The sequence below is a fragment of the Hypanus sabinus genome, chromosome 4, assembly GCF_030144855.1.
Source record: "Hypanus sabinus isolate sHypSab1 chromosome 4, sHypSab1.hap1, whole genome shotgun sequence".
Classification (NCBI taxonomy): Eukaryota; Metazoa; Chordata; class Chondrichthyes; order Myliobatiformes; family Dasyatidae; genus Hypanus; species Hypanus sabinus.
In genome coordinates this window covers 138,459,705-138,486,848 of record NC_082709.1, presented here as the reverse complement: position 1 = coordinate 138,486,848, position 27,144 = coordinate 138,459,705, and the positions used below count along the sequence as shown (strand labels likewise).

At 37.3% G+C, this 27,144-nt stretch overlaps 1 protein-coding gene across 1 annotated transcript in view; it reads left to right on the top strand.

The window, feature by feature from the left end:
• gap43 (growth associated protein 43) overlaps nucleotides 1-19,922 on the top strand; it is a 189,076-nt gene extending 169,154 nt beyond the window's left edge. Inside the window, exon 3 of the mRNA XM_059968196.1 lies at nucleotides 13,498-19,922. Coding sequence (XP_059824179.1) covers nucleotides 13,498-13,586 — 89 coding nt within the window. The 3' untranslated portion in view covers nucleotides 13,587-19,922. The remainder of the gene's footprint in view (nucleotides 1-13,497) is intronic.
• The last annotated feature ends 7,222 nt before the right edge of the window (nucleotides 19,923-27,144 follow it).

The following is a 27,144-nucleotide window of genomic DNA, read 5'->3' as shown; positions in this document are numbered from 1 at the left end:
GGCACATGATAAAATAGGCTAAAGTCAGCTTGGTTTTCTAAAGGGAAAATCTTGCCTGACAAATCTATTGGAATACTTTAAGGAAATAACAAGCAGAATAGACAGAGGAGAGTCAGTGGATGTTGTTTACTTGGATTTTCAGAAGGCCTTTGAAAAGGTGCCATATATGAGGCTGCTAAACAAGATAAGAGTCCATGGTGTTACAGAAAAAATACCAGCATGGACAGAGGTTTGGCTGATTGGCAGGAAGCAATGAGTGGGAATAAGGGAAGTCTTTTTCTGCTTGACTGTCAATGACTAGTGGTGTTCCGCAATAGTAAGTGTTAGGACTGCTTATATGTTAATGATTTAGATGATGGAATTGATGGCCTTATGGCCAGGTTTGTGGATGATATAAAGATAGGTGAAGCGGCAGGTAGTGTCGAGGAAGTAGGGAGGCTGCAGAAGGACTTAAACAGACTAGGTAAATAAATAGAAGATGGAAAACAGTATCAGGAAGTGCCATGCACTTCGGTACAAGAAACACAAGTGTAGACTATTTTCTAAATGGGCAGAAAATTCAAAAATCGGAGGTGCAAAGGGACTTGGAAGTTCTAATTCCCTTGCAGATTGAGACGGTGGTGCGGAAAGCAAATGCAATGTTAGCCTTCATTTTGAAAATACTGGAATATAAAAGCAAGGATGTAATGCTGAGATTTTATAAGGCATGTTGAGACCTCATTTGAAGTATTGCGAGCAGTTTTGTGCCCCTGTCCTAAAAAAGATGTGCTGACTTTGGAGAAGGTTTACGAGAATGATTCTGATAATGACAGGGCTATCGTATGAGAAGTGTTTAATGGCTCTGGGGCAGTACTCGCTGGAATTTAGAGGAATGGTGGGGGGGGGGGGGGTGGGAATCTCATCGCAACCTATCAAATATTGAAATGCCTACATAGTGTGGATGTTTCCTATAGTGGCAAATCTAGGACCAGAAAGTACAGCATCAGAAAATAGGGGTGTCCATTTAGAATGGAGAAGAGGAAGAATTTCTTCAGCCAGAGGGTGGAGAATCTGTTGAATTCATTGCAACAGGCAGCTGTGGAGCCCAGGTTATTAGGTGTATTTAAGACAGAGTTGATTGGTTCTTGATTAGTCAGGGTGTAGTAAGTTATAGGGGGATTTCAGGAGAGTAGGGTTGACAGCGAAATAGGATCAGCCAAGATGAAATGGCAGAGCAGACTTGACAGGCCAAATGGCCTAATTACGCTTCTATCTCTTATGCTGTTTCTGGTCTTATATTTAAAGTGGAGGTTGATAAGTTCATGATTAGTCAAGATGTCAAAGATTACAGGGAGAAGGCGGAAGAACGGGTTGGAGAGGGATAATAAATCAGCCATGATGGAATGACAGAACAGACTTGATGGGCTGAACAGGCTAATTCTGCTCCAAGTCTTATGATCTTTTGGTAAGTAATGAGGATGTAGTGCTTTGCATTGGGCAAAAATCTCACATTGCAATCATTTGGATTTAGAATCTGACACATTCATTCACCTTGGCAAGGTGATTGAATTCAGTCTGGTGGGACCAGTGAACCACTTGTGGCACTTGACCTAGTTTCTCAGCTCTTTCAGCTGACTTTTTATGAACTAGCTTTATGTAGTGCAAGCTTGCTCTTAAATGGTGCTAGCCAATGCTGACATTTCCCTCACTCTGTGTGGTGACACAGAAACAATCAATCCAGTGCTGAACCGTCATAATGAGCCGGTAGTTAACGTGCTGTCTTCCTTTCAATCATACAATATGCACAACACATTCCTGTGTCTGCTTCTGGGAATCTACCCCATCATTTTCAGTAAATGTGGCATAAGAGATCCAGCAAATAAGTTAGGACTTTCTGCAAATAATAACTGATAGCACCCAGTACAAATGAAGAATCGGAAAATGAGTGGACCATACACTGCTGCTGCCTATGCTACCGAAGAAGAGCATTGCCAACATTCGAGTTCACTTTCCCACCAGATCGTCATATTCCTTTTACCTTATGTTGCTTTAAGCCTTAAAATCCAATTCCTCCGAATGAGGGAAAGAATAACACTACTTACTTAGGTAACAAGAGACTTAGCAGCAGGATTAAAGCAGTTGGCCAAGTATCAAGAGCAATCTCATTTTCCCGGACTATCATCTTGCCTCCTTAATCCCTTACTATTAAAAAACTACTAATCTATGTTTTAATGAATTCAATTACTGAATCTCTAGTCCTATGGGGCAGAGAACTGCAAAGATTCATTGCCATCAGTGTGAAGACATTTCCCCTTTACACAGTCCAAAATTGTCTACCTTTTATTCTGAAATGATCGGGTACAAGGGAATTAAGTATATTACACCTTTTTATTTCCTGAAGGAGGCTTCCAAGACATCCCCATTGGTTATCAGGAACCCTTAGTTCATAACCATCCAATAGGGAGAGAGCATTTTGAGACTGACATGAAGAACATTGAGTCTGAGAGTTCGGATCACCTCGAAATCCTGTTTTAATGCTGATGAAATGCATAGTTCACAAATGATCCACCCCAGTCCATCAGACGCCATCTGCTGCACTTGTGGAACAATCTGCAGTAATTCCATTGACTCCATCTGTCACCTTGAAACCAAAGAATTTTAGTGGGATTATGTCATCCTCAGTCCCAAGAGACTGTCTAAGGAGTAGGAGGATTCTATTATGTATGTAATGTAGAACTATTACAATTTAAAGCGTGTCCATTCTTGAACAGCTGAACAAGTAACACGACATGGCAATAAGTCTAACTAAATCCACACTGTATTGAGTATTCTCCTCCTTCACTATGAAATAGTATTTAAGAACTTCAGATGAACTAAGTGCATTCTCCTGGGCTTGTTCCAAAAACACTTTCATCCCAGGCCTGATTCATGAGCGCCTGAGGTCATTTATCTGAAATGCAAATGATTCCATCTTCACCCTCAGTGGCAGCAGATTGACTTTGAGTTTATTGCCTCATCCTAAGCAGAACCATGCCCATTATCAGCATCTACAAGTTTATCACTTTGATCACTTTTTTTTGTATGACAGGCATTTCTTTTTAACTGGAAATATCTCGGAGAGAAAGGCATATAAATTCACTTGAAAGCCCTAGAGAAGGCTGATCCATCTCCCCATCCCCCCTCACTAAAATTCTCACACACATTTATCTCTAACACCCCAGGCATTGATTGCTATCACCAGAGCTCAATACAAGCTTGTCCCTCTATAGTCTCATGCAAGGATATAATTCTGCTCATCTGCTACATGAATTCATTACTAAGGGATCAGATTCAGTCTTACCTGATCTCATCACCATGCTGCCACAAAGCACAAAAACCCTGCCCTTCCCTCTCCTTATCCGTAAAAGTAAGAATTTAATGCAATCTCAGTTCCAAACAGCACAAATCACCGTGCTACAAGGACAGGAAGGTAGGGAGAGAAAGAAGAACCATCAGAAGAAAACATCAATGCTCGAATAGAAAAGACTACAAAATATAGTGGCCTTACCCAAATCGATCACAGGTAAAGCCCTCCCAAAATTCCTGCAACAAGGAGCACTGTTGCAGAAAAGCAGCAATCATCATCAAGGACCCTCACCATCCAGAACATGCTCTCTTCTCACTTCTGCCATCAGTAAGGAGGCACAGGAGCCAGGTCCCACACCACTAGGTTCAGGGACAGTTAATACCTCTCAAACACCGGGCTCTTGAACCAGAGGGAATATCTTCACTCACCGCAAAACAGAGCTGATTCCACAACATATGGGCTTACTTTCAAGGATTCTACAACTCATGTTCTTGATACTTATCTACTTATGTATTTATTTTTCTGTTTTGTATTTGCACAATTTGTTGTCTTTTTTGTGTGCAGTTTTTCAATGATTCTTCTCCATTACTTTGTACTTACTGTGAATGTTCACAAGAGAAAGAATCAGAATCTCATATGTGATACTGTGATAATAAACTTACTTTGAACTAAACCAATTACATATTGGTTCAGGAATATGGAAAGCAAAAGAAAGCTGTCTGATTAACAAGTCTGTGAATACACAGCTCTTGCCAAGCACTAATTCTCATGTTTTAATTTGAATCAAGAAATTTTGCAGGAGGAAACCAGGGTCTGAAAGCATAGCTGAAATCTTCTGGGGATGGGTTTGAAAATCGAGAGGACGATGGGTGGGCAGGATCGATACAGGCATTGCAGATGGTGGGTGGTGAAGACAGATGGGAGGAATGAGGCCGAGAGCAATCCCGAAAATCGCATGCAATACAGCTGTCATCCAAAACCAAAAATTGGACAATGCGCTTTCTCCCTGGACCAGCTGTCCCTCCTTTCCTTGGAACTGTGAGCATCAGCCTAGATTCTATGATCATCTCTGGAATCTGACAAATTACTGCTGTTTATAGTTTAAATTCTGCCTACCACAGAGCTTGCATTACAGCAGCTGGAGGAATAGGTATCATTGTCACAATTCCACAAACCCCACTGCCTCAACATGAAATATAATCTTAATCTTTGATTTTGAACAGCTAAAATTCCTACTGTCATCTACTACCTAGATGGTCTGTCCTAGTGCAGACAATTTTGAAATCTGGATAAAAGGCTTCAGGGATTTAAAATCTTCCAATCTAGTAACTGTGCTGGGGTTTGGTGGGGTTAATGATGTAAGCATACAGTTTGTTGCCATCTTCACGCCAAGAAAGCAGAACAAGACACCAGGGTTTGCATTGTTATGCCTCATGACTATGAGAGTTCTGAGAAACATTTTGCTTGAAATGAATGTCCCCAATATCCTTGAACAGCTAGGACAGCTCAAAATACTCAAGGGATCAGTAAAAGTATAAGGCAGTATGTAGGACAGGCATGGGACACATCAAGGATAAAAGAAAACTAAACTAAACTCTCTGCCACAGAAGTGGCATCTGATCTATTTTAGCTAAGCTACTGCTGTGTTTGGCAGACTACAGAAATCCCAAGAGATTTGTGTTATAGAGCAATTCCATCTAGTTTTTGACTAAGGTGGAATGTTCTGATGAAGTAAAGCCAATGCACTGAAATACAGAGAATGTTAGAGACACTTGGAGAAACAGAATTATAGGATTGGATTCTCCACATTTCCACACATGTAGTTAAACTCAGGGGTCATGAACTCATTCTGAACCTGCTCTGGTTTTGAACTCTAGCCACAAGAGCTCCAACTTACTAAGATTCCACAAAATTGGCTTGGAAATAAGAAACCAATTAATGTTAATGGTACAGTAGAAAAGTAGGTTCCTCCTTTTTTAAAACAAAAATCCATATTTATTCATGTCTTATTTTAAAGAATGTGCATTTTTTTATATTCTTCTCACAGCTTTATTTACTTTGATCAATCTTTCGGGAAAAAACTGTCAGAAACTTTCAGAAATATTTAAAAGGCTTGACAACATTGGCTCATGGCAGGACTTTAGTAGCTGTTAACAATGTTTCTTCAGGGGTGAGTTTTCTCTTGTCCACCTTGGGCAGGCAAAATCAGCTTTCTACACCAGGTGCCTGTAGGCAGTGAATCCTCAGAAGCAAAATCTAATGTTTCAAATCACTGACCCTTTTTTTTCTAATCAGGTTATTGGCCTGAAATATTAACTCTGTTTCTATCACATTTAATACTGTACAACATTTCCAGCAGCTTAGACTTCTGTTTCAGATTTCTGGCATTCTGACTACTTTGCTTTTTTTGCTGATGTATATCCTTTCTAAGTTCTTAAACACTGGATACTTCAAGGAGCAAAATGGAAAAGTTTATATGAATAAAATCTCAGAGCCCCAGACACCCAAAACAACTTTCACTCCTATTCATATGATCAAAAAGTAATAAATGTGGTTTTGGGTGCTTAATTAAAAACAATAGTATGTAATGCAAAGTCTTAGCTTTACAGTCAATCTCCTGACTCTCACTGTCTATTTGTCCTGTTACTGCTTTGTTCCTTTTTTCCTGATCATATTAAAAGGGAAGGTATGGAAGAAATGATGTTGAAGAAGGAAATTAAAAACCAATTTAGTTGCAGACAAATTCAATTCATTTTGTATGCAGATGTGTTGTTAGCTAAAAATGAAAACTATAGGATTCAATGAGCCACATTTAACTTTCTGCTTAAAATTATACCATCCATACATCCTGACAGCTTTACTGTCCTTTACCTCCTTTGCATCTCACTGTCTCACCTTAGTACCCCTCATAGCGCTAGATAATTTTGTGGAGAGATGAAAAAGCAGAGATTGCAAACTGAGGCAATTTTATTATGCTTACCTTCAATGATACAGCAACAGTTTTCACTAGCCATCAGATAAGAGATTTGGAAAATTCTCTGGATCATTTGGCCATCGTTCTACATATGTTGTGCCAACCATTGGGCCTTGCCAAATATATCCATGAAGGTGTTCTAGATTTGCTGAGTTGTCAGTACAATGCCACCCCCACCCCATTCTCTGTTTGAAGAATACATAACCACAATTCATGCTAAGATGTTTTTTTCCCTATAGAGGACAAGTACAAAAGCATTATATCAATCTTGAAGAAGATTCCTCTGTGAGCCATACATTGCATATGAAAAGGATGATTTTATTGTTAATAAAACCCTCACAGATCAAAACAAATTTTTTTCTGAAACCAAAAGACAAGAGTGTTTGCGTTAGCTTCTCACCCATCCAAAACATTTTGAAACCTTTAAATCAAAAGACACAGCTGTTTCCCTTTTTGTAAATGTGCATTGAAAGCAAATGGAGTTAAATGTGTGTATGAGTAGTATCTCTAGATTTATACTGGTCAATAGCAGCTTGGTGTATGTGACATTTTGTTGGAAGTCATGTATATATCCTTAAGATAATACAGATCCACATGGAATTCAATTAGCAGATACTCAGAAAATCCAATAACATAATGAAAATACAATATTCCATCTTGCTCTTATTCATACCCTTATTGATCATTAATTCTCTATTAAATATCAAGCTACTAATAAAATGGATTTGACTGTTTCTTTAAGTTTTATAAGGTCATCCAATTTCACATTTCTATATATTCTGCACTATAAAATATGTCACTGGTGAACTATTTACAGAGTTACTTTTGCCAATACCACTCATAATATTTAGCAAAATCTGCTATATTGAAATATAGCAGGGCGGTGGAGAGGATCACAAAGGGGGAAGCAGCCTAGGCTTGAGAGTGGAGGTTGATGTGGAGATATGGAATTGCTGGCTTCAAGTCATAAATATTTTTCTCAAACATTTCATTTGTGATTGTTTGCCAAGAGCTGCTGTTCTTGTGGAAATACATTTATCTAAACTAGTTCTTATGCTGAAGTTTGCAAATGTAATTAAAACCTATGTTCCTTTGCAGCTGAACAAATTCCTCCTAAATTAGATTATACACAAAATTTATATGCAGCCATCATCTATTCTTGAAACATTAGCAAAGAGGGAGTAAGGAGTGAGTTTCCAGCTGTATACCATTTTACTTGATCACTTATATTTAAAAAGAAAAACAAAATTGAAGATAAAAAGAGGCTGCAGAATCTGGAACAATAAACAGAGCGCTGGACGAACTTAAAGCAGCAACTGTGAAGGCAAAAAGTGTATGTTAGTGTTTTGGGATCTTGTATCAGTTCTGGCAGGAAGGATTGCCACCATCTAGCAATATGATAATGTGTGGGGATAGAGATGAGGAGGGGATGATTGCAGGTGGAACCAGATGAGGAGTAGGGGAGGATGGTGAAGAAAGGAAGATGGAAACCAGTTGGACAGGTAGTATGCATGGGAGAAGAACACTGGGAACATGCTTTACATGAAATTGAGACCGTTAATGTTTATATCATTGTAAGCTACCCAAGCAGAATATGTGGCATTTCTTCCAATTTGCATTTGGCCTTTCCAAGCAATGGAGAGCAGCACTCCATGATGATGGAGTAGCCAGGAGCATTAAAATAACCTGCGATCATAAACTCAAAATGGCTAAATTTATGGCTGAACTAAATAGTTCTACTTGAACAGATATTGCTCAGACTATCACATGATATGACTGATGTTTGCACACTGACCCATTACATCTTTCTCTCTACACTCAACTATCCATATCTGAACATGACATTGTCCATGGACAATTTTTTTAAATATGGGGAGTAGAAAATTCCGTGGTTAGGAGTGTGACCTGATGTCAAGTAGTTAAACCTCAGTCAATGCAGAACTTATTATCAAAGAGTTTCTGTTATTTGGAGAACTGGCAGTAGTTTTATTCTCCATATCTGAAGGGGTTATGCTGTCTTCATGTATCAGTTGAAACAAGAGATAAAATAATCAATTTCTGTGATAAGCATCTATGAAAATAGCAGAAGGATGGCTTTTAATCATCAGTGATAAGGATGAGAAGTAATCTTATTGAGAATTGCAAGATGCCAAAAAGAACTGAAAGAATAGATGCCAAAAGGGTTATGTTCCTTCAGTGCATTCAGAAAGATATACTATAAGGCAACTATTGTCAAATGAAGTTGAATTTATTGTTACATACAGAAAGAAGCATGGCGAAATACAGGTCCAATGAAAAAAATGCTAACTGCAGCATCCTAGGAATATAAGTTCAGAGAACACACAGAACATAAGTTGAACACATAGAAATTATACCAGGTAATGAAGAAAAACTGCACAACAAAAATTAAGTACAAAGAAAAACATATCATGCACAATTACATGGTTGTACAAGAAATGGTTTGTGGTGCTCCATTGCTGAAATAGGATTAGGATTATGCGTGACAGCTCAAGAACCTAATGTTTATAGGAAAGTAATTGTTCCTGAATCTGGTGGTGTAGGACTTCAGACTTCTGTACTTCCTCTTCTATATATTGAAACATTCTGTATCTTGACTCTACCTCTTCCCAATCTGCCTCCTGCAAAAATGTTATTCCCTTTTCTCAGTTCCTTTGTCTCCACTGCACCTATCCACTTTCTGCAACGAACAGGGTTTCTTTTCCACCAACATTGATACTGTCATCATTGCATCTCCTCCATTTCTTGGAAATTCACACTCACACATCTTTCTGCCACCTTAACAGGGATAGAGTTCTTCTTGTATTCTCCTACCACCTCATGAGCTTCTGCATTCAACACATCATTCTCCGCAACTTCCACCATCGTCAATGTGACACTACTACAAAGCACATCTTTATCTTCTTCTACCTCTGCTTTCCACAGGGATCATTCCCTCCATGATTCCCTTGTCCATTCATCCCTCACCAGTAATCTCCTTCTTGGTGCATACCTCTGAAAGTATCTGAAATGATATGCCTGCCTATTTACCTCCTACCTTTCCTCCATTCAGAGCCCCAAACAGTCCTTTAGGTGAGGCAACACTTCACCTACGAATCTATCAGGGCTGTATAATGTATCCAGTGTTCCAAGGCAGGCTCCTTTATGCTGGTGAGACCCGACGTGAATTGGAGGACCACTTTGTTGAGCACCTCGTTCCATCTACCAAGATGGAATTTCCTGTGGCCAACCATTTAACTTCCAGTCCCCATTCCCATTCCAACATGTCCATAATGTCGGTCCCTGGCTTCCTCATTTGGTACAAAGAGGTCACTCTCAAGGTGGAGGAGCAACACCTTTTATGCCATCTGTCTAGCCTCCAACATGATGGCATGAACATTGATTTCTCATACTGGTAAAAACATTTTTTTCTCTACCACTTTGCTCTTTTATTCCTCACTCTGGCTCCCTAACTCTTCTCTTCACCTGCCAACTACCTCCCTCTTCCCTTTCTCCCATGGTCCTCTCCTATCAGATTTCTTCTTCTCTAATCCTTTTCCTTTACCATCCTCCTGGCTTTACCTATTATCTTCTAGCTAGTCCTCCTTTCCTCTCCTCCCACCCCCACCACCTTTTTTATTCTGGCGTCTCCCTCTTCCTTTCCAGTGCTGAAGAAGGGTCTTGGCCCAAAACATCACGTGTTTATTCACTTCCGTAGATGCTGTCCGATCTGCTGAGTTCTTCCACAGTTTGTGTATTGTTCTGTACCTCCTGTTTGAAAAGTGTCAGTGAGAGTATGATGACGCAGATGGTGGGAATCCTTTCAATAGTGGGGAGGGCTGTACCCGTGATGGACCTGTCCATTGATTTGCCATACCAGGCCATTATGCAACCAGCTAAGCTACTTCTACAGTACAAAATCTCCTTAAGCTTCCAAGAAAGTACAAGTGCTGGCACACCTTCTTGATGGTTGCATTGAGGTGCAGGATCCAAGTTAGGTCATCTGAGATGTTAACACCCAGGAATTTACTTTCTCCAACTCTGTCTTCCCATTTCTGAAGTCAGTGACAGGCTCCTTGGCTTGGTGGATGAATTTGTTGTTCATTGAAGAATGAGATGAAAGATATTTTTATGCTCTTTATGCAGAGAGTGGAGAATCTTTGGAAATCTCTACATCAGAAAGCTGATGTAATAACGCCTCAAACTTTATCCCACACAGTACACATACAGTAGTTCTTAAATGATGCATATACAATCAATACATACTATACCATGTAAGTAAGTCCTGTGTTTGTGTAGGCCTTCTGTAAGTCTGGGCAATGCTGGGTAACAGCAGCTGACATAGCTCACCTTGGTAGGACACATGATTTAATGTGAGTCCAGTCTTGAAGAAGTTATCCAGCATTACATTGAAAAATTCGCTATAGTTGTTAATCCTACCTGCTATAGGCTCTGACACCCCATTCAACAGAATAGGAATTCCCTGTATGAGATTAAAAGGAAACACACAAGTGATTTATTTTGCACTTTAATGTTCAATGCCTTACCTATGCACAAATGTACTTTTAATTAAGTATGTTTTAATTTTTAGTAAAACAGGTTTTAAATTATTTCCAACATTTTGGTAATCCAAGTGACTCTAAATTTAAAGCCATTTAACTAAAAACCTTCCAAATGATAGAAAATCAGGCTATAAGCCCAGACTTGCCTCCTATCATGATGTTTCTGTAGCTACCGGTTGTCTGAAGTCCTCCCACCACTGAAGCATCACCATATTCTTTGTCCCTCTCCTAGGAGGAGAGGGTCTTTTCAATTGACTCTTCACATCCAGTCCAGATACTGGTGGTAACAAATCTACATCCAATTCATTGAACATATTTGGACACAGCTTGTCCCAGCCTTTCCTATCCAATCCCTTCCATCTGTCTCCTTAACTTGATCTCACTATTCACATAAATTGAAATGAAAATCAATAGAATTAAGAAGCATTTTAATACAATATTTCTATAAAATCTGTTTATATTCTTTAAGCCAAACATGAATTTCTGATAAAAATAAGCAGTTACTCCGTTAACTTTTTCTTAGATACTTAACTAGTCCCTTAGCTTAATTAAACGCAATAACGTAGAACATATTTAGTACTTTAAATGCATCCAAAAGATACAGTTGCTATAATTTCCCCAGATGTTCAGAAATGAGGGCAATTAATTTACCATGTGGAGTGAGCAGTTCTCTGGGTGGGCTCTGCTTTTAATCCAGGGTTTTTAAAACAAGTGGTAAAACAGCTGCACTTAATCTGCACTCAAAATTATATTGTCCTGATAGGAGCAAAATTTCACAAAAATAAATTCTTATTATCCTGTATTTGAAGTTAACTCAAAGCACAGGAGGTGATATTTACACAACCTCAATCTGAATTAAATTGCTTTGAAATAATCTGTTGTCAAAAATAGATGTGATTTAGAAATATTATGCTTTATTATGAGTGAAAGTGATGTTGTAGTCGATGAGCTTTGGTCCAAGCATCAAAAATGCTGGAAATGCTCTGCAGATATTTCCTGCATGTTTTACACACTGAGTATTTCTAGCATTTCCTATTTTTATTTCAGATTTCCACCATCTGTGTTCTTTTTTTTTGCTTTTAGTAAAAAGGTGCTCGATTTTGAATCTTGATTCAATGTTTGTTATTTAAATCAATTAATAACATTCACTGCGCTTTCATCTAAAATTTAAGGTCACAAATAAAGGAAGACCATACTTCATTTCATACAGTCTCTAAATGATAAAGAGGAGGAAAGTTGGTTGATATAGCAGAACAGATGGGCTGATATATGAGTTGTTTTGTGAGCATTCTGTGTGCATGTACTCTAAATTATATATATTCAAAATCTCAATAGATATTCTGGTTTCAAATAACACATAATTAGAAAAATTAAAGATGGAAATTTTCAAGTGCAACCAAAATCTGGATTAAATAGGTTTAGTTTAAACAACACCTTATAGTAGAAATGAGGAAGCTTGTCCAAGAACAGAATTCTCAAGTTCAGGCCCTAGGTTTAAGGCACTGTGGCAAACTATCTGGAGAAGGAACTGAGGAATACAGAGAAGCCAAGTGCTCTGCAGATTTAGGGCTTCAATGCTTAGTGGAAGAGGGGGTTTGCATGGGTGAAAATTTAAGTTGAGGCTTTCTAGGATGTGCGCTACATTGGCTGATTGAGCAGAGGCATGATGGATGAGGAGGATGTTGTTGGGTGAGCTGAAGTTTTTAAAGAGTGGGGAGTTTGGGCCCTTCAGGACACCAATGAAAAATTTGGAATTGGTATAAACAAACAAAACAGCTGGAGATGACATGAGGTGAAGTGGACATTTGAAGAATATGGAGATGGAGTGTAAAAGGGCATAACAATAGAAAAGGAAAGGTTGTAATCTTTGGGTCAAATACAGCTTTGTAGTTATGGAAACAGCAGCACAGCCTGAGAAAATAGCTTTGACCTTCCTAATGTTGAAGTGGAGGAAGCTTTTAAACTTTGTTTGCTGAACATCAGGAACTACTGTATCCACATCATTGAAAGAGTCTGTAGTTAGATAAATCAGCACACCACTATATCCTAAGTGGAGCATTCTATTTTGCTTTTGAATAAATTTCTCTGCCAAAAATGTACCACTGAAGAATTGGAGAGAGCTGAGAATAAACCTTTTGGGAACTTCAAAAGCAGTAACGGAGGCGCACAAAGATGGAGGTTAGAGTCTGGAAGTGACAAAGGATGAAGGAGTCACAGCCAAATCTGCAGACTAACTAGGATAGAGAGGCTGAGGAACAGTACATAGATGTTGATATGTGATGGACTGGTCTTTAGAGTTAGAAACCAGGCTCAGAATTAAACAACACTTGAACAATCCGATGACATGGGAATCAAGGTACTGAAAGTGTGATTGTAAAGAGATAAATAAATTACTGTTTTTCTTTCCCCAAGGTTTTGGAATCCAGTTTTGTATTCCAAAATATAGAGGTTATTAACCTGTTTATTGCAAATACACTGTTAATTCAGAATGCAGTGAAATGCAGACATCATACTGATGAATACTAATTAATAGAATTGATAAATCTTTTTGACATTCATGCAAAGAACCCAAATTATGAATAATATTATTGATATTTTTTAAAATATCATTTGATCAAAATAAATTTGTCTCTTTTCAGATTCTGCAGATGAAAGTAAACCTTCTGAAAGTGCCCAAACTGAAGAAGTTAAAGGAGATGAAAAGAAGGCCACCGAGGAAAATGCCTGAAGGTGCAAAGCCCCCAGCCCCAACTACTCTCTCCCCTTGATGTGTGGACCATTCCCCGTATGGCTAAAGGCGGGAAAGTTTTCCAGTCAAACAGTGTGGCTTAATTTAAATGTTCTTGGTGTTGTTCTGGCAGTTTGATGACCATCATTTGGAATTTTTGCACTGTACAAAATTTCTCTGGCTCTCTGTTTCACTGTATGCAATGTTACTTTAAGAAGTAAAAATGTAAGTGAAAATGGTATCCTTTTAAATGTGATTGGAATGAATATCCATTTGTTTTAAGAATAAAGCAAAGTGCCAATTATTGGTGGGTAAGGCCTCATTCTGATCCTAACTTTGAGGTTGTTATTTATCTTAATCTCCATTTAATTTATCAAATAATATTTAATTGCAATTAAACTAATTTAATGTGATTTTAGTTTATCCAACAATTCATGAATATTTGAAGATTATGTCACTGCCCCATAACATACACAAATGTCCTGTTGACATATGTTTGTTGCATGATCTTTGGCAGAAATACATTACATAATAGGAAGAGAAATGCATTGATTATTTAATTGCTATTCAATAGTAGCCTGCAGATATAAGATGTTGTGATCAGCTGATTTCTATGTTCCTCTTTCTTTGGTGTTTTCTGTGCTGCCCTGCAATTTGCTGCAATACTGTTTTATCAGAACATCTTGATGGCTGCCCTATGCTATTCAGTTGTAAACTAGAAAAACCATAGATAATAAAGTCTGCTATTTTGCCTTTTCATGTTAAGTATGAGAAAAATTCTCAGAATTTAAGAAAGACCCATTTAGATTTTATGTAAGCAGCTGAAACAGGGGAAAGGAAGAGCTAACAGGACAGGACAGAATTCAAAGGTATTGGATTATTTGACCATTATATATCATTGTAATTAACACATTTAGGAATTTTTGCATGGATTGTAGCTCATTTTACAAAAATGTACTGCCTCTGTGCATCAAACAACTCAGTCAAAAGATATATGACTCTAGAGACAGAAGGGAACCATTAAAAATAAGACAAAAATCTATTGTGTAATACTTAAATTCAAATATGTGAAAGTACTATCCTTTGTCCTGAGATCATCAACATTTCCTGGATTGGTTTCCAATTCCAGCTCTTCAATTCACTATACATTCAAGAAGATGTTAATTTCTTTCCCAACAGAGTTCACTAGCACAGAAACTGTCTCCAGTAATATATTGCGGGGAAATTGATTCACATCACTGCCTTAACTACTGGTCCTCGCACCATTCCAAAGGCACATCGATCATGCCATGTAGCGTGTAGAAAGAATTAGCATGAACATTAACCTAGGATGGGGGAAGCAAGGGAGTGAGATTAAGTTTATTCATCTGCTGGAATCTGTGAGGAGTCAATGCAAGAACTAAGATCGTGTCAGTGTTCAAAAGGAAGTGAGACACAAGCTCATTTTGTTTGACCTTTGACAGAGCAGCAAACCTGTAACTCACAAATCATCCCCATCTACAGATTAGAAATCCACCTTCAAGTATCTAGAGGAATGTTACTAGCAGATAGGCCTTTGGGCATTTCTACCACTAGACTATTATAACACTTCTAGTAATATTTATTAATTTGCAGTTATTAGTTGGACATATCTTCATTAGAATTTCTGTAGCTTTTTTTTCATTCTCAATTACATTATTTTTTTGCTTTAACTGTTGTCCAGTAACAGAGAATTCTGGACAATTTGAAACATTTTGCTTATTTTTGCTGGAATGCCTCAGTTGCTATTATATTGAAGAGATTTCATCTAAAATGTTGTGCTAGCATTAGTAGCACATTCTGAGAATGTAATACAACAGTGATGCATGTCGCATGGTAGAACACCATTATTTGTACACCTATTATATTCTCCCTACTTACTGAACAATACCTTTGAATGATTTCTTTCACTATAGTACTCTTAAGGCAATAACCTGGCATTGAAAAGTAACCATCACTGGAGAAACACAAGCTCTATACCGAATAATTAAGCAAAATCAAATTCCTAAATATAAAACCTGAAGAATTCAAATTTCTTAACGATTTGATTTGTTACATCTCTTCACAAGCGTATTCAATTAATATATATATTATGTTCAAAAATAAAATTATTTCCCAGTTTTAAGTTAATAATCTTACTCAATGTTACAGCATATTTGTGATACCATCACGTGCAAATGTAACAGTGATTTGACTGGTTTCAGTTTAAAAATATAAAATAGATTTTTATGTTTGAAGTACAGCAATACATTTTAGTGAGGAGTATGTAAAATGACAATTTTTTTTGGCTAGGACTTGCATGCAGAATTTAAGATTCTAAAATTCACTCAAATAACCATTTCAATTTAAAATGAACATCTTTATATTTGTGCCTCTCCACTTCACTAAAGTAAGCCCAATTCTGTACAATGATTTGTCAGCTGCCTTCAATGAAACCTCAAATTATGGAAAAGAGCAACATAGGAAGATATCAGGTCACCTTTACAACATATTGCTAAAATTACCTCTGTAGAAATGATGAAAATAAAAATCTTCCCTTCATACATTTCAAAATACTTATGTGTTCCTTGCTGAAAAACACTGTCAATTGATTACTCAAAAGGCAATACCATCAATGTGCAAATCTGGATTTTGTTAGTTTTAAAATGAAAATGATATGGAGCTCAATGGATTCATTGTACATTAGTTTGCAATAATACTGAGAAAGTTTTAAGTTCTTAAAGTATTAAATAGACAGGAATGAGCAATCCGTTTAAACTCATAGCTTTCTATTACTATTTAACCAAAGCCACTCAGTTCATCTAAAACACATTAGAATCTTACAATTGATCACTTTTGCTAACATTTCTCCTGTGTGATTTTAATTAGAATGAGTTAAAATGCAGGGTAAAGCACCTTATTTAAATACACAAGAAATAAAGTGATTTTCTTTATTGATTGGCACTATTCAATCCAGAATAATACTTTTATTAAAACTCAATCCCATTCCTATTCTACTGATATTTTGTTTTGCTTACTGATAACAATATCCACTGATTTTGACAATATATAAAGTGGAACATTCACTTACATATATGGTATATAGCTTCAAACATTTTTAAATAGTTAGACTCTTTATATCTAAATGTTTGTTCATTAGTGATCACCACCAAGGGGAACGATGATACAATTCATAGAAAATTTTGTCACTCAGCTTTTCACCAAGATTATCAACCATTTTCTATAAATCTTATGTAGTTCAATGCAAATTAGCCGAATGAAACACCTCACTCCACAAAATGAACACAGCAAGGTGCAAGTGCTAAACTCATTTACTGAGTACAACAAAATGCCAATATGCTTTTGTTTTGTAAACCATGTGAGAGAAAAGATAATATCTGCAGAGGGCTTTACAAATAATTGAAAGAAAATAATTTTTTTTAAACCCTGGTCCGAATATGCAAATATGTGCAACTTACGGCGATCGTAAATGGAGCATAGTTGATGTGAATTTCTAACCTGGATTCACTGTAGTTCTTTAAGTGTTCCCACTTGAGCTTTGCACACTGATTTTCCACCTCTATTGGTGGAAAAAAAAACGCATTTTTTTGTAAAATACCAAAAAAAACTAATTTCTTAACCTAATTAATCATAATGAATTGAAACCTCAGTGCTGGAAAATGTTTTTGTCCAGTTTCCTCCTTAGATAAAGGCCATTTGACATAAAATTATGAGACAGTTAAGGAATGTTTAAATACTTTTTAGCACTAGACTCCAGAATCATATTATCTCTGATGCACTTTGGCAACTAATAGCTACTATCTGATATTCTTCTTGATTTTCTAGTGAGTTTCCCTTTTGGAACATACCTGTATATTGATATCATAAAAATGGACAATTCTCATCTGTTACAGATCTATTTGTTATTTTATGGGGAAAATAGAACATTAATAATTCCCGGATCCAAATACTCATTGTCCTCTACATCATCTGTGATGGTGTGCCATGAATACAACCAAAGGTATTGATATTTAACCCAAGTGCGTAATTAGTAGACTTCTCTGGTGTTAATAGACTGTCAGTTTGAATGCCCAATCTCTTAGGAAGAGTTCCACTTTTCAATAATTGGTTATTGTGCTTACACTTAAACATGGCAATACTTGTCACTGCTATTTTGAAAGTTCTTTGAAAACTCTGGAGTGAAGAGAATGGCTATAGAAGCCAGCAAGGGAATACTAAATGCCTAAGCTTCTATAAGAGAAGGAGCGGGAACATAAAAGGGCTTGGAGACAATTCAGTCTACTTTTCTTGGCTTGATTACCTAAGTATATTGTGAAAACTTTGTGAATCTCGGCACAAAAAAAGATCTTTTAATATATTGGCAAGCTTACTGTATCTCTGTATGTAGGTAGACAACACTAAATTGGCATATCTGGTTAGTACATACATATCACAAATGTTTTAGCTGTGGGTATTACTTGTACTTTCATATATGTTACACCTCTAGTTTTGTTGTCCTGGGGCAAATAATGCCATCTACTTACTGTTATTCAGCCTTGTAATTGCCTCAGAGAGAATGATTGCAACATCAGAAATTAACCGACTTTTGCTTGGTTATTCTACAAGGTCACTGGCTGAAGTCTATTATTCATAAATTGCAGTTAATACGGGAATGAATGAACCAGAATTTCTGCCAATTTTAATAATGATTCTTGCCCAAAAGTAAACACAAGGAATGCATACTGGTACAGTGTGATTTCATAGGTCACACAAAACAATTACTTGGTTGTTTAAAATGTTTTTAACCTACTGTTTTTAAGATGAACACAAAACAAAACATAGGAAACATTTAATATTGTTCTTGAAGTGACTTTTTATAATGCTGTATCAATATAGTCCTATTTATTAATGTAAGCATGTAATGCCTTGCCGTTTGAATAGACCTCAAGCTTTTTGCCATACCAGAAATTACTGCGTTTAGTATCTTCTTAGATAACCGTTACAGAGATAGCAAGAACTAAATACAGAAAAAAAACCGTAACTACAGGCCGCCTTCCAATTTTAGCCAGGCAGTCTCTTAAACTGTACCAAATCTGAATCATGGTTAGGTGACAAGAAGTGAGTTTACATTGTCTCAAATATATTTCTAATAGTTTTAGTGGTAATTTGCAAGTTTACTCATCAAAACAAAGGGGACCATTATAGCTGCAACAGTATGCAGTCATTAACCATTTTAGTAACTGCTTAATAAAGGTTTCACACACATCTGGATATGTGGCAGAAGTAGTAGGATTGGTGAAACAGGCCACTGAATGCAGGCAACCGTATAATTGCTTGGTGGGGGAGATAAATTTTAAAATGTGGTCACAATTCAACTCTATTTGAAGGGAGCTTAGAACTCTTGATCTCCTTTTTTTTTATAAAGAAAAGAAAACTAAGTTAAGGAAGAGTTCAGATTCTGTATGCATGCTGGTCATAGGTTTCAAATTGCACCAATATTGTATTTGCTCAAGCTGTACTTTTGACTTGGACCTAATTGATGCTTAGGCTAAAAAGTTTTAAAAAAGGCTGTGTGTATATTTCCAACTGCATTGCCACGAAATGAAACTCTAGCAGACAATAAATCTGTTGGTCGTGCAATTTTTATGGATAGTTTCTCAATATGTTGCCCCCTTATGCATAACATAGATCAAATGTAATTGACTTACAGATGAAAGCCGTCATTAGCCACCTTTTATGTCATGTAGGCCATTTTACCATCATATCAGTGATAATCATATAAATTAGAGTGTGATTATATTGTATGGGCACCCTTATAAGTTGGTATGTTGAATCCACTGCAGTTTAGTGCCAATCAGGCTTTAAGGACATGCACAAAGTACAGAAAATATAATTTAAAACAATAATAAAATGAGGCCCCCAGTGTCCTATTGGCATATCCAATTGAATACCAATGTTACCATGCTTAAGTATAAGTCTCAGACAAGGTATAAATATGTCTTATGAATTAACCATCCTCAGAGCACAAGAGTTTGTAGTTGGAAGCATACATTTCTTTCAGCCTTAGTGAATTTTTTGATTGCCTTCCTGCCTACTTGATTGGCCACTGCCTTACGCAATCCTGATCTACTTGCTTGGTGCTGTTGAGTCCTTGTGATGTTCTGTAGTGCTTGATTGCTGGTATTTTTGTACTGGTAAATTATTTTTACTCAGCAGTAATGATATTCTGAATTTGTGAGTGTGTGTAATTGGTGTGGCATCTAAGATGGCTGATGCAGAATGTGGCCTGCCTTTTTTTCACAAAACGTTAGAGAGACAGTGGGGAGAATGAAAAATAAAAGTCACCAGTCTTCACAATATTCATGTTGTTTGTGTTTCCTTCTTAAATGTGACTTCCTTTCAATATTATGATGAATACAAAAGCATTGGACAGAAGCGTTTGATATTTATTAGTAAAATGTTCTTTTGCACAGTTAGCTAATTTGCCTTTTTTCCTGTAAACCAGCATAAAAAAGGGGGCTCTGCTGATATTAATAGGACTTAACAGAAAGCAAGTATTTACAGGATAAAACAGTCAGACTCAATTAATGATAGATAACTACAAAAATCATGAAGATTTTGGTCTTGAACTGTGGCAATAACTCCAAGCATGTCAGTTAGTGGATGCAGACAGCTTTGCAGCTAATATAGGTTGACTGATATTTCAGATCAAAATCAGAAACTTACAACTCAAAATTAAATTTACTGCATCATGGAACTGATGATTGGCATAACAAACTTGTCAAAGTCTTTTTATTCTTAGTTGGAGTTTGTAAATTAATCAGGAAGAAATAAAACTGAGATAATTCAAGTCTTGCAGAAAAAAATGCTCAGCAGTTGTCTCTTACTCGTTACAACCCAAAAAATAATGTATAAGCAATTTGGTAAAACATCTTTCAGTGTAACTTTATGCAACCAACTATGCCTTTCCACTCCAATCCTGCATCTAAATCCCTGGACTATTTGACTGCTGAAAATAAAGATCTTCTATCTATCCAGCCAATTATGCATCTTCTGAAGTGTTGTCGGGTATCTATGTAGAAAATGTGGCAGTCAGCTTGTGTACAGATATCCCTCACAAACAGCAGTGAGCAAACCAGACAAGGTTGATTGAAGATTAATTTTGTGCAGAACATTCATGCTAACAGCTATGATGTTTTCCAAAGTAGTACTCTGGAAAGAGTTACCCACCACCCCAACCTCGGATTCTTGCACACGACTGTCAACTGAATTTGCATGCTTGATCCTAGAGTGAGACATGAGATTATTAAAGAGGTACCTGAGGAGCCATGAATGGAACACAATAATAACAGGAATCTATTCCATTCTGAATTCTTATTACATCTGAAATTTAATATATGATTAATTTGCCTTCCTTGAAGAAACATTGTCAAAAGCAAAAAAAAAATTATCAATATCTTCCAAACATTTGTTTTGAAATGCCTGCAGCTACAAAAGCTAGCAATGAATTTTGGGAATATATCAAAAATATATAAAAGCACCAAAGTCAAAATCCAACAATTAACACTGGGAATATTAACCTCATCCGCTTGGAAGAAATAGCCTTGCCTCAAGTTCATGCTACATTATACATCTCCATAAAAGTTCAGACTTTGGTATATGCAACTGAGTGTTATCATTTGCTTCTGAGAATGCCACATCGTTTGTCTGTCGTCTGTTGCAACTAATAACTAACAATTGGAACTGAAGTGAGAAGCTGTGCCACAGGAGAAGCTAGATGACCCAAAATCAGCAAGAGCTTTAAAGCATTTAATACAATCCAAAATGATTGCCTTTAATGGAATGAATTAGGAAGCAAAATACAATGTGCTTTCACTATTACGTATTGTGTTTAGTACTTTAACTGGAAGAAAACTTTTAGACAGGCAACTCAAAAAAAAAGACACATAGACCTGGAAATTAACCTTCTGAGGGAATTCACTTGAGTCTCTTAAATTCAGCTATCAATATGTGAATACTTAAGAAAGCTGCTGTAAATGATAAATAGAAGTGCAACATTGAAAGTTTTAGTCAAAATGCATGCAATGCATAAATACTGGCTAACAGTTCCTTAGGGACAGCCTCAATCTTCAGCCAGGATTTCATAAGATATAATATAAATATACATATATGTGTTCAGAGATTCCTTTAAAATGGTGGGATCTTCCTTGTAGAAATGTTAGCCCTCAGTCAGTGTCAATAATTCGACTGAAAGGAGCAGGCAGATTTTACTGCAACAACAGGCAAATCATCAGATTCCTCCATAATAAACTATTATGAAAGGATAGCATAATAAAGACATCAAAGAAACCATTGCTACACCAGTTTACAGCTTCAACTTGAATTAGTATGACTCAAGGAAGAGAGAATTTATAATTTGTCAGTTAAATACAATCAAGAGGAAACAACATTAGGTAGATAAGTAGTTAAATAATATTCAGAACTTTTATATTGAATTGTGAAAAGAGCTTTATCTGAAGAAAAAACACTTGTATGAGCCCAGTAACATGATTTCTATGCAGTAAATACTTTATGTGAACATCTTGCAGTTCAGCAAACTTAATGCATTGCCTAGCCCAAGCCTACAGACATAATCATTAGTAATAGATGTTGTTTTGAGACAAGCCCGAAAGCCAGTAAAAACTAAGTTTGACTCTGAATTTAATCCACATTATTTTCAAATTGGGAAAACATGATCTAGTGACAATCACACTAAATGGAAAGGTTTCAACCAAATTTTTAAAAAGAACCTTCATCTCAATTGCACGCAGCTTCCACTGCCGAAAACTTGCTCCTTGGGTTTCTCTTTTCACTTAAGTTCATATGGGAAGCAATGAACACAAAGTAAATCATAAATTTACAATTTAGAGAAAGGCAATTAGATTAATCTGATATCAATAATCCAATCAATTAAATCATAATTCAGTCATTTGTGGGATAGAAATCCCAAAGGAGCTTTCATAAAAACATGTTGTATTGTCTGTTAACTCCTTCCATTTTGAGTAATTTGAGACAGTATGTGTGAGAAGTGCAAAGGAAGAAAAGATACCTATGTGTTCCAAAGATTTCCTCTTCTTTTGCCTTGTCTACTGTAAACCAACTAACACCACTATTTCATGCATCTTCTACTGTGGTAGGTAACAAATTAGTTTCTTTTTTGTCTGTCAATTACTATGTTTTCAACAACAAATAATTTTTCCTTTTGATAATTGGAACTGATGTTTTTGGATTTTAGATGAAAAAGGGAAACACCTGTAGTAAAGATTATGGCTTAGTTTTTCCATCAGGGCCAGGGAAACGTTTGAAAGTGTAAAGATTTATATCGAAAATAATTAATTTTCCACACCTGAAACAAAGAGTTTTATTTCAAAGAATATTTGATCCCAGAGATGATAAATACTGTAGTCTTCATTAATGCATTTTTGGACCTCAGCAAATCTATGGAATGGCAGTTTCACCTAAAAAGACCATTCTGCCTGTAAACTTTAAGATAGATTACCAAAACCTGTTGCAACACATACAAATGCTGGAGGAACTCAGCAAGTCAGATAGCATCTATGGAGAGAAATATAAACAGTTGAGGAAGCAGGGACTCTGCAGGAGGACTTAGATTGGAAAAATGGGCAAAGAAGCGTCAGATGGAGTAGAGTGTAGGGAAGTGTACAGTACTCTTTGCACTTTGGTAGATGGAATAAAAACATAGATGCTTTTTAACCAGGGAGAAAATTCAAAAATTAGAGGTGCATAGGTACTTGGGAGTCCTTCTACAGGATTCCCTAAAGGTTAATTTGCAATTTGAGTTGGTGGTAAGTCAAGTCAAGTCAAGTCAACTTTTATTGTCATTTCGACCATAACTGCTGGTACAGTGCATAGTAAAAATGAGACAATGATTTTCAGGACTATGGTTTACATGACACAGTACAAAAACTAGATTGAACTATGTAATAAAAAAACCACAGAGGAAGCTATACTAGACTACAGACCTAAGGAAGGCAAATGCAATGTTAATATTCCTTTATAGAGGACTAGAATTTAAGTGCAAGGATGTCTTTGTAAGACATTGGTCAAACTGCCCTTGGAGCAATGTTAGCAGGTTTGGTACCATCTGAGAAAAAAATGTGCTGGCATTGGAGAGAGTCCAGAGGAAGTTCACAAGCATAATTCTAGGAATGAAAGGGTTAACACACAAGGAGTGTTTGATTGCTCTGGGACAGTACTTACTGGATTTTAGAAGAATGAGGGAAGATCTAATTGAAACCTATTGAATATTGAAAGGCCTAGACAGAGTGGATGTGGAGAGAATGTTTCTGCTAGTGGGGAAGTCTAGGGACAAGCAGGCACAACTTCAGAATAGAGTGACATCCATTTAGAAGAGAAATGTGGAGGAATTTCTTTTGGAAGTGAATCTGTGAAATTCATTTTCACAGAAGGCTGTGGAAACCAAAGCATTGAGTATATTTAAAGCAGAGGTTGGTAAGTTGTTGGTTAATCAGGGCATCAAGGGTTACAGGGAGAAGGGAGAATGGGATTGAGTGGGTTAATAGATCAACCATGATGGAATGGCAAGACAGACTTGATGGAGCAATGGCAGAAGTCTGTTCCTATTTCTTATGGTCTTAAAGACTTTTTAGGCTGAGACCCTTCATCAGGACTAGAATAAAAGGGGTAGAGACAGGCAAAGGAGAAGGAACACAGACTAGTGGTTAATAGGAGAAAGATTTGAGGATGGTGTGGAAGCTTGAAGTGAAATTGTAAAGATACTTAATGGAATACTCAGTGAAATAGACAGCAAAGATGCAAACAAACTGGTTCAGCTTGAGTCAGTGAACAAAGATGGGGGCTGAATTGATGGAAATAGTATTAGGTACTTGGTGTGAATGAAAAACGTTAATGGAATATTCAATCCTTTGTATCTGTTAATCTTGAATAGATGTTTTCTTTTGCTTCCCGGCTTCATGGATTTTTGATCTAAAAGTCTTGGTATACTAAGCTAATGCAAGTCTTTTATTTTTATCCTGCAATTACATTTAACTTCACACCTGCAGATTTTTTTTGGAGAGAGATGAACAAATTTGCCTTTTATACTAATTGTACTTGCCAATTTGGTCTCAGTTTTGCCTTTACCTCATTTTAGGAATGTGCTCATTATTGTGAACTCTCTGTAGCTGAATTCTGAAATAACTTATTTGTACCTCTTCTTTCAAATAAATTATCATTTCAGATCCTTCAGTTAAATCACCAAACAACATATTAACCTCAGTGAAAAAGAAGGCAATTTTTTGCATGTTACCCTCATTAAGCTTCAGCAGCAAGTACATCTTGTGATGTCCCAGCAAAAGAGCACTCTGCCTTTATGAGAATTACCAGTAAAAAGGATTGCACTTCTGCAGCTGAGATGAGATGCACACCTGATCAACTGAAGCTCTGTTTCCTCTTCTTTGCATCAGTCAATAGAGTTCCATTATCATATTGATTTCTCTGAACTCTACAAGAACTTGTGCGTACATAAACATCTCCAAAATCTTTTGTTCTTCCATCATACTTAGTGCTTCAATGATACCAGAAAAATATAAAATTTGCTTACCTCAGATGAGCTTCACACACACACACACACACACACACACACACACACACACACACACACACACCATTAAGTGCCTTTTTGTAACTTTGACGGGTGGAAAATATGCTCAAATAGGCCTAATTTAAATAGCACACTGTCTCCAGGCTGTTGAGATCTATCTGGACTTCCTTGCTCCTCTGAAGCACTGTCAGTATTTGTTCTCCCAGCCAGCCCCAAGCTTTTAAAATTTCACTGGTTCTCTCTCTTCCTTCCCCCTCCACTGTACTCACCACAAGTCCTCATCTTCAGACCTTGTTTCCCACTCAAGCCCCACAGTACATTTACTACTTCCTCCTCCTCTTTCCCCAAGATCTCCCCTCCTCTAACCCCAGTACCTCTCCTCATCTCTTCTCCCACAATTCCCCTACCCCATTACACTTCTCTCCTGACCTAATACTTACTCCAGCTCCGACTCCTGTCATGTCATCACCATTCCACCCTGAACATCTCCCCCACCCCAACACTGAGTGGTTAGTCATCAGCAAAGGCGGCACATTTGTGGCTCTGCACCTACCCTTCAACAACTTCCACACCTGCCATGACATGGTGCTCTTCTTCTTCCATTGTTTCTGTGTGTATTTCTTTGTCATTGAGTTCGCACTCCCCTACTGAATATCTCTTTGATACCCTCCCTTGATCTTTTCATCTCCAGATGCTGTCATAACGTCAACTGCCTTGATTTCTCCACTTTCTTGGCCTGTGTCAACATCAGCTCCTCTGGATGTATAGCCCTCCATTCACTTTGCACTGATCACAGCTTAGTCATCAAACCCACAGAACAAAGACAGTGTCATTATAGTCTGGCAGACGGATCTCTACTTTGCAAAGGCCAGACGACAACTCCTGTATGCCTCTTTTTACCTACCCCTGAATGATGAACCCACCTACAAAATCCAGACCATTGTCTCATTACATCAGGAAATCTTCCCTCTGCATCCTCTAACTATACTCTTCCCACTTCTATCACTTACCCAAGATCGACACCAAGGAATGCCCTAGTAGACCCATTGTTTCTGCTTGCTTTTGCCTCATCAAACTTTACTTGCTATATCAGAACTCCATTTTGTCCCTCACTCCCTAAAACCTACCCACCTACATCCAGGACGCTTTGCATTCCCTCCACCATTTGAACAACTTTGAAACCCCAACGACTCATCTTCAGAATGGATATCCAGTCTTTATGCACCTCCATTGCATCAGGAAGGTCTAAAAATCCTCCACTTCTTTCTGCAGCAAAGATCCAATCAGTTCCCCACCAATAACTCTTTCATCCATCTGGCTGAATTTGTTTTCACCATAAGCAACTCCCCATTTGAGTACTCTCATTTTCTACAAATCAACATTGTAGCCATGAGCACCCACATGGACCCCAGCCTGTTTTTTTAGTTGTCTGTGTGGAAGAGTCCCAGTTCCAATCCTTCTCTTGTACTACTCCAAACTCTTTTTTCTGTTATATCACTTCTTGCACTGGTGCAGAACTCATCAATTTTATAATCGCCTCCAGCTTCCACTCTGCTCTTAAAATCACACAGTAACAGACACAAGAAGCTGGAGAAACTCAGCAGGCTAGGAAACATCTATGGAAAAGAATAAGGAGTCAATGTTTTGTGTCAATGAAGGGTCGCAGCCCAAAAATTGACTCCTTCTTCCTCCCCAAAGAAGTTGCCTGATCTGCCGAGTTTCTCCAGCATTTAGTGTGTGTTACTCTGGATTTCTACATTTGCAGAATCGCTTGTGTTTAAATTCACCCAAGACGATTTCTGACACTTCTTTCCCTTTTTGAATCTTGTAAGGATGCCATTCCTTTTTCCTTCTCCACTGCATTTGCTCTGAAGTTCAGATTTCCTGTTTCAGGACATCTAAAATATCATCCTTTTTCAGGGAGTTTGGTTTCCCTTC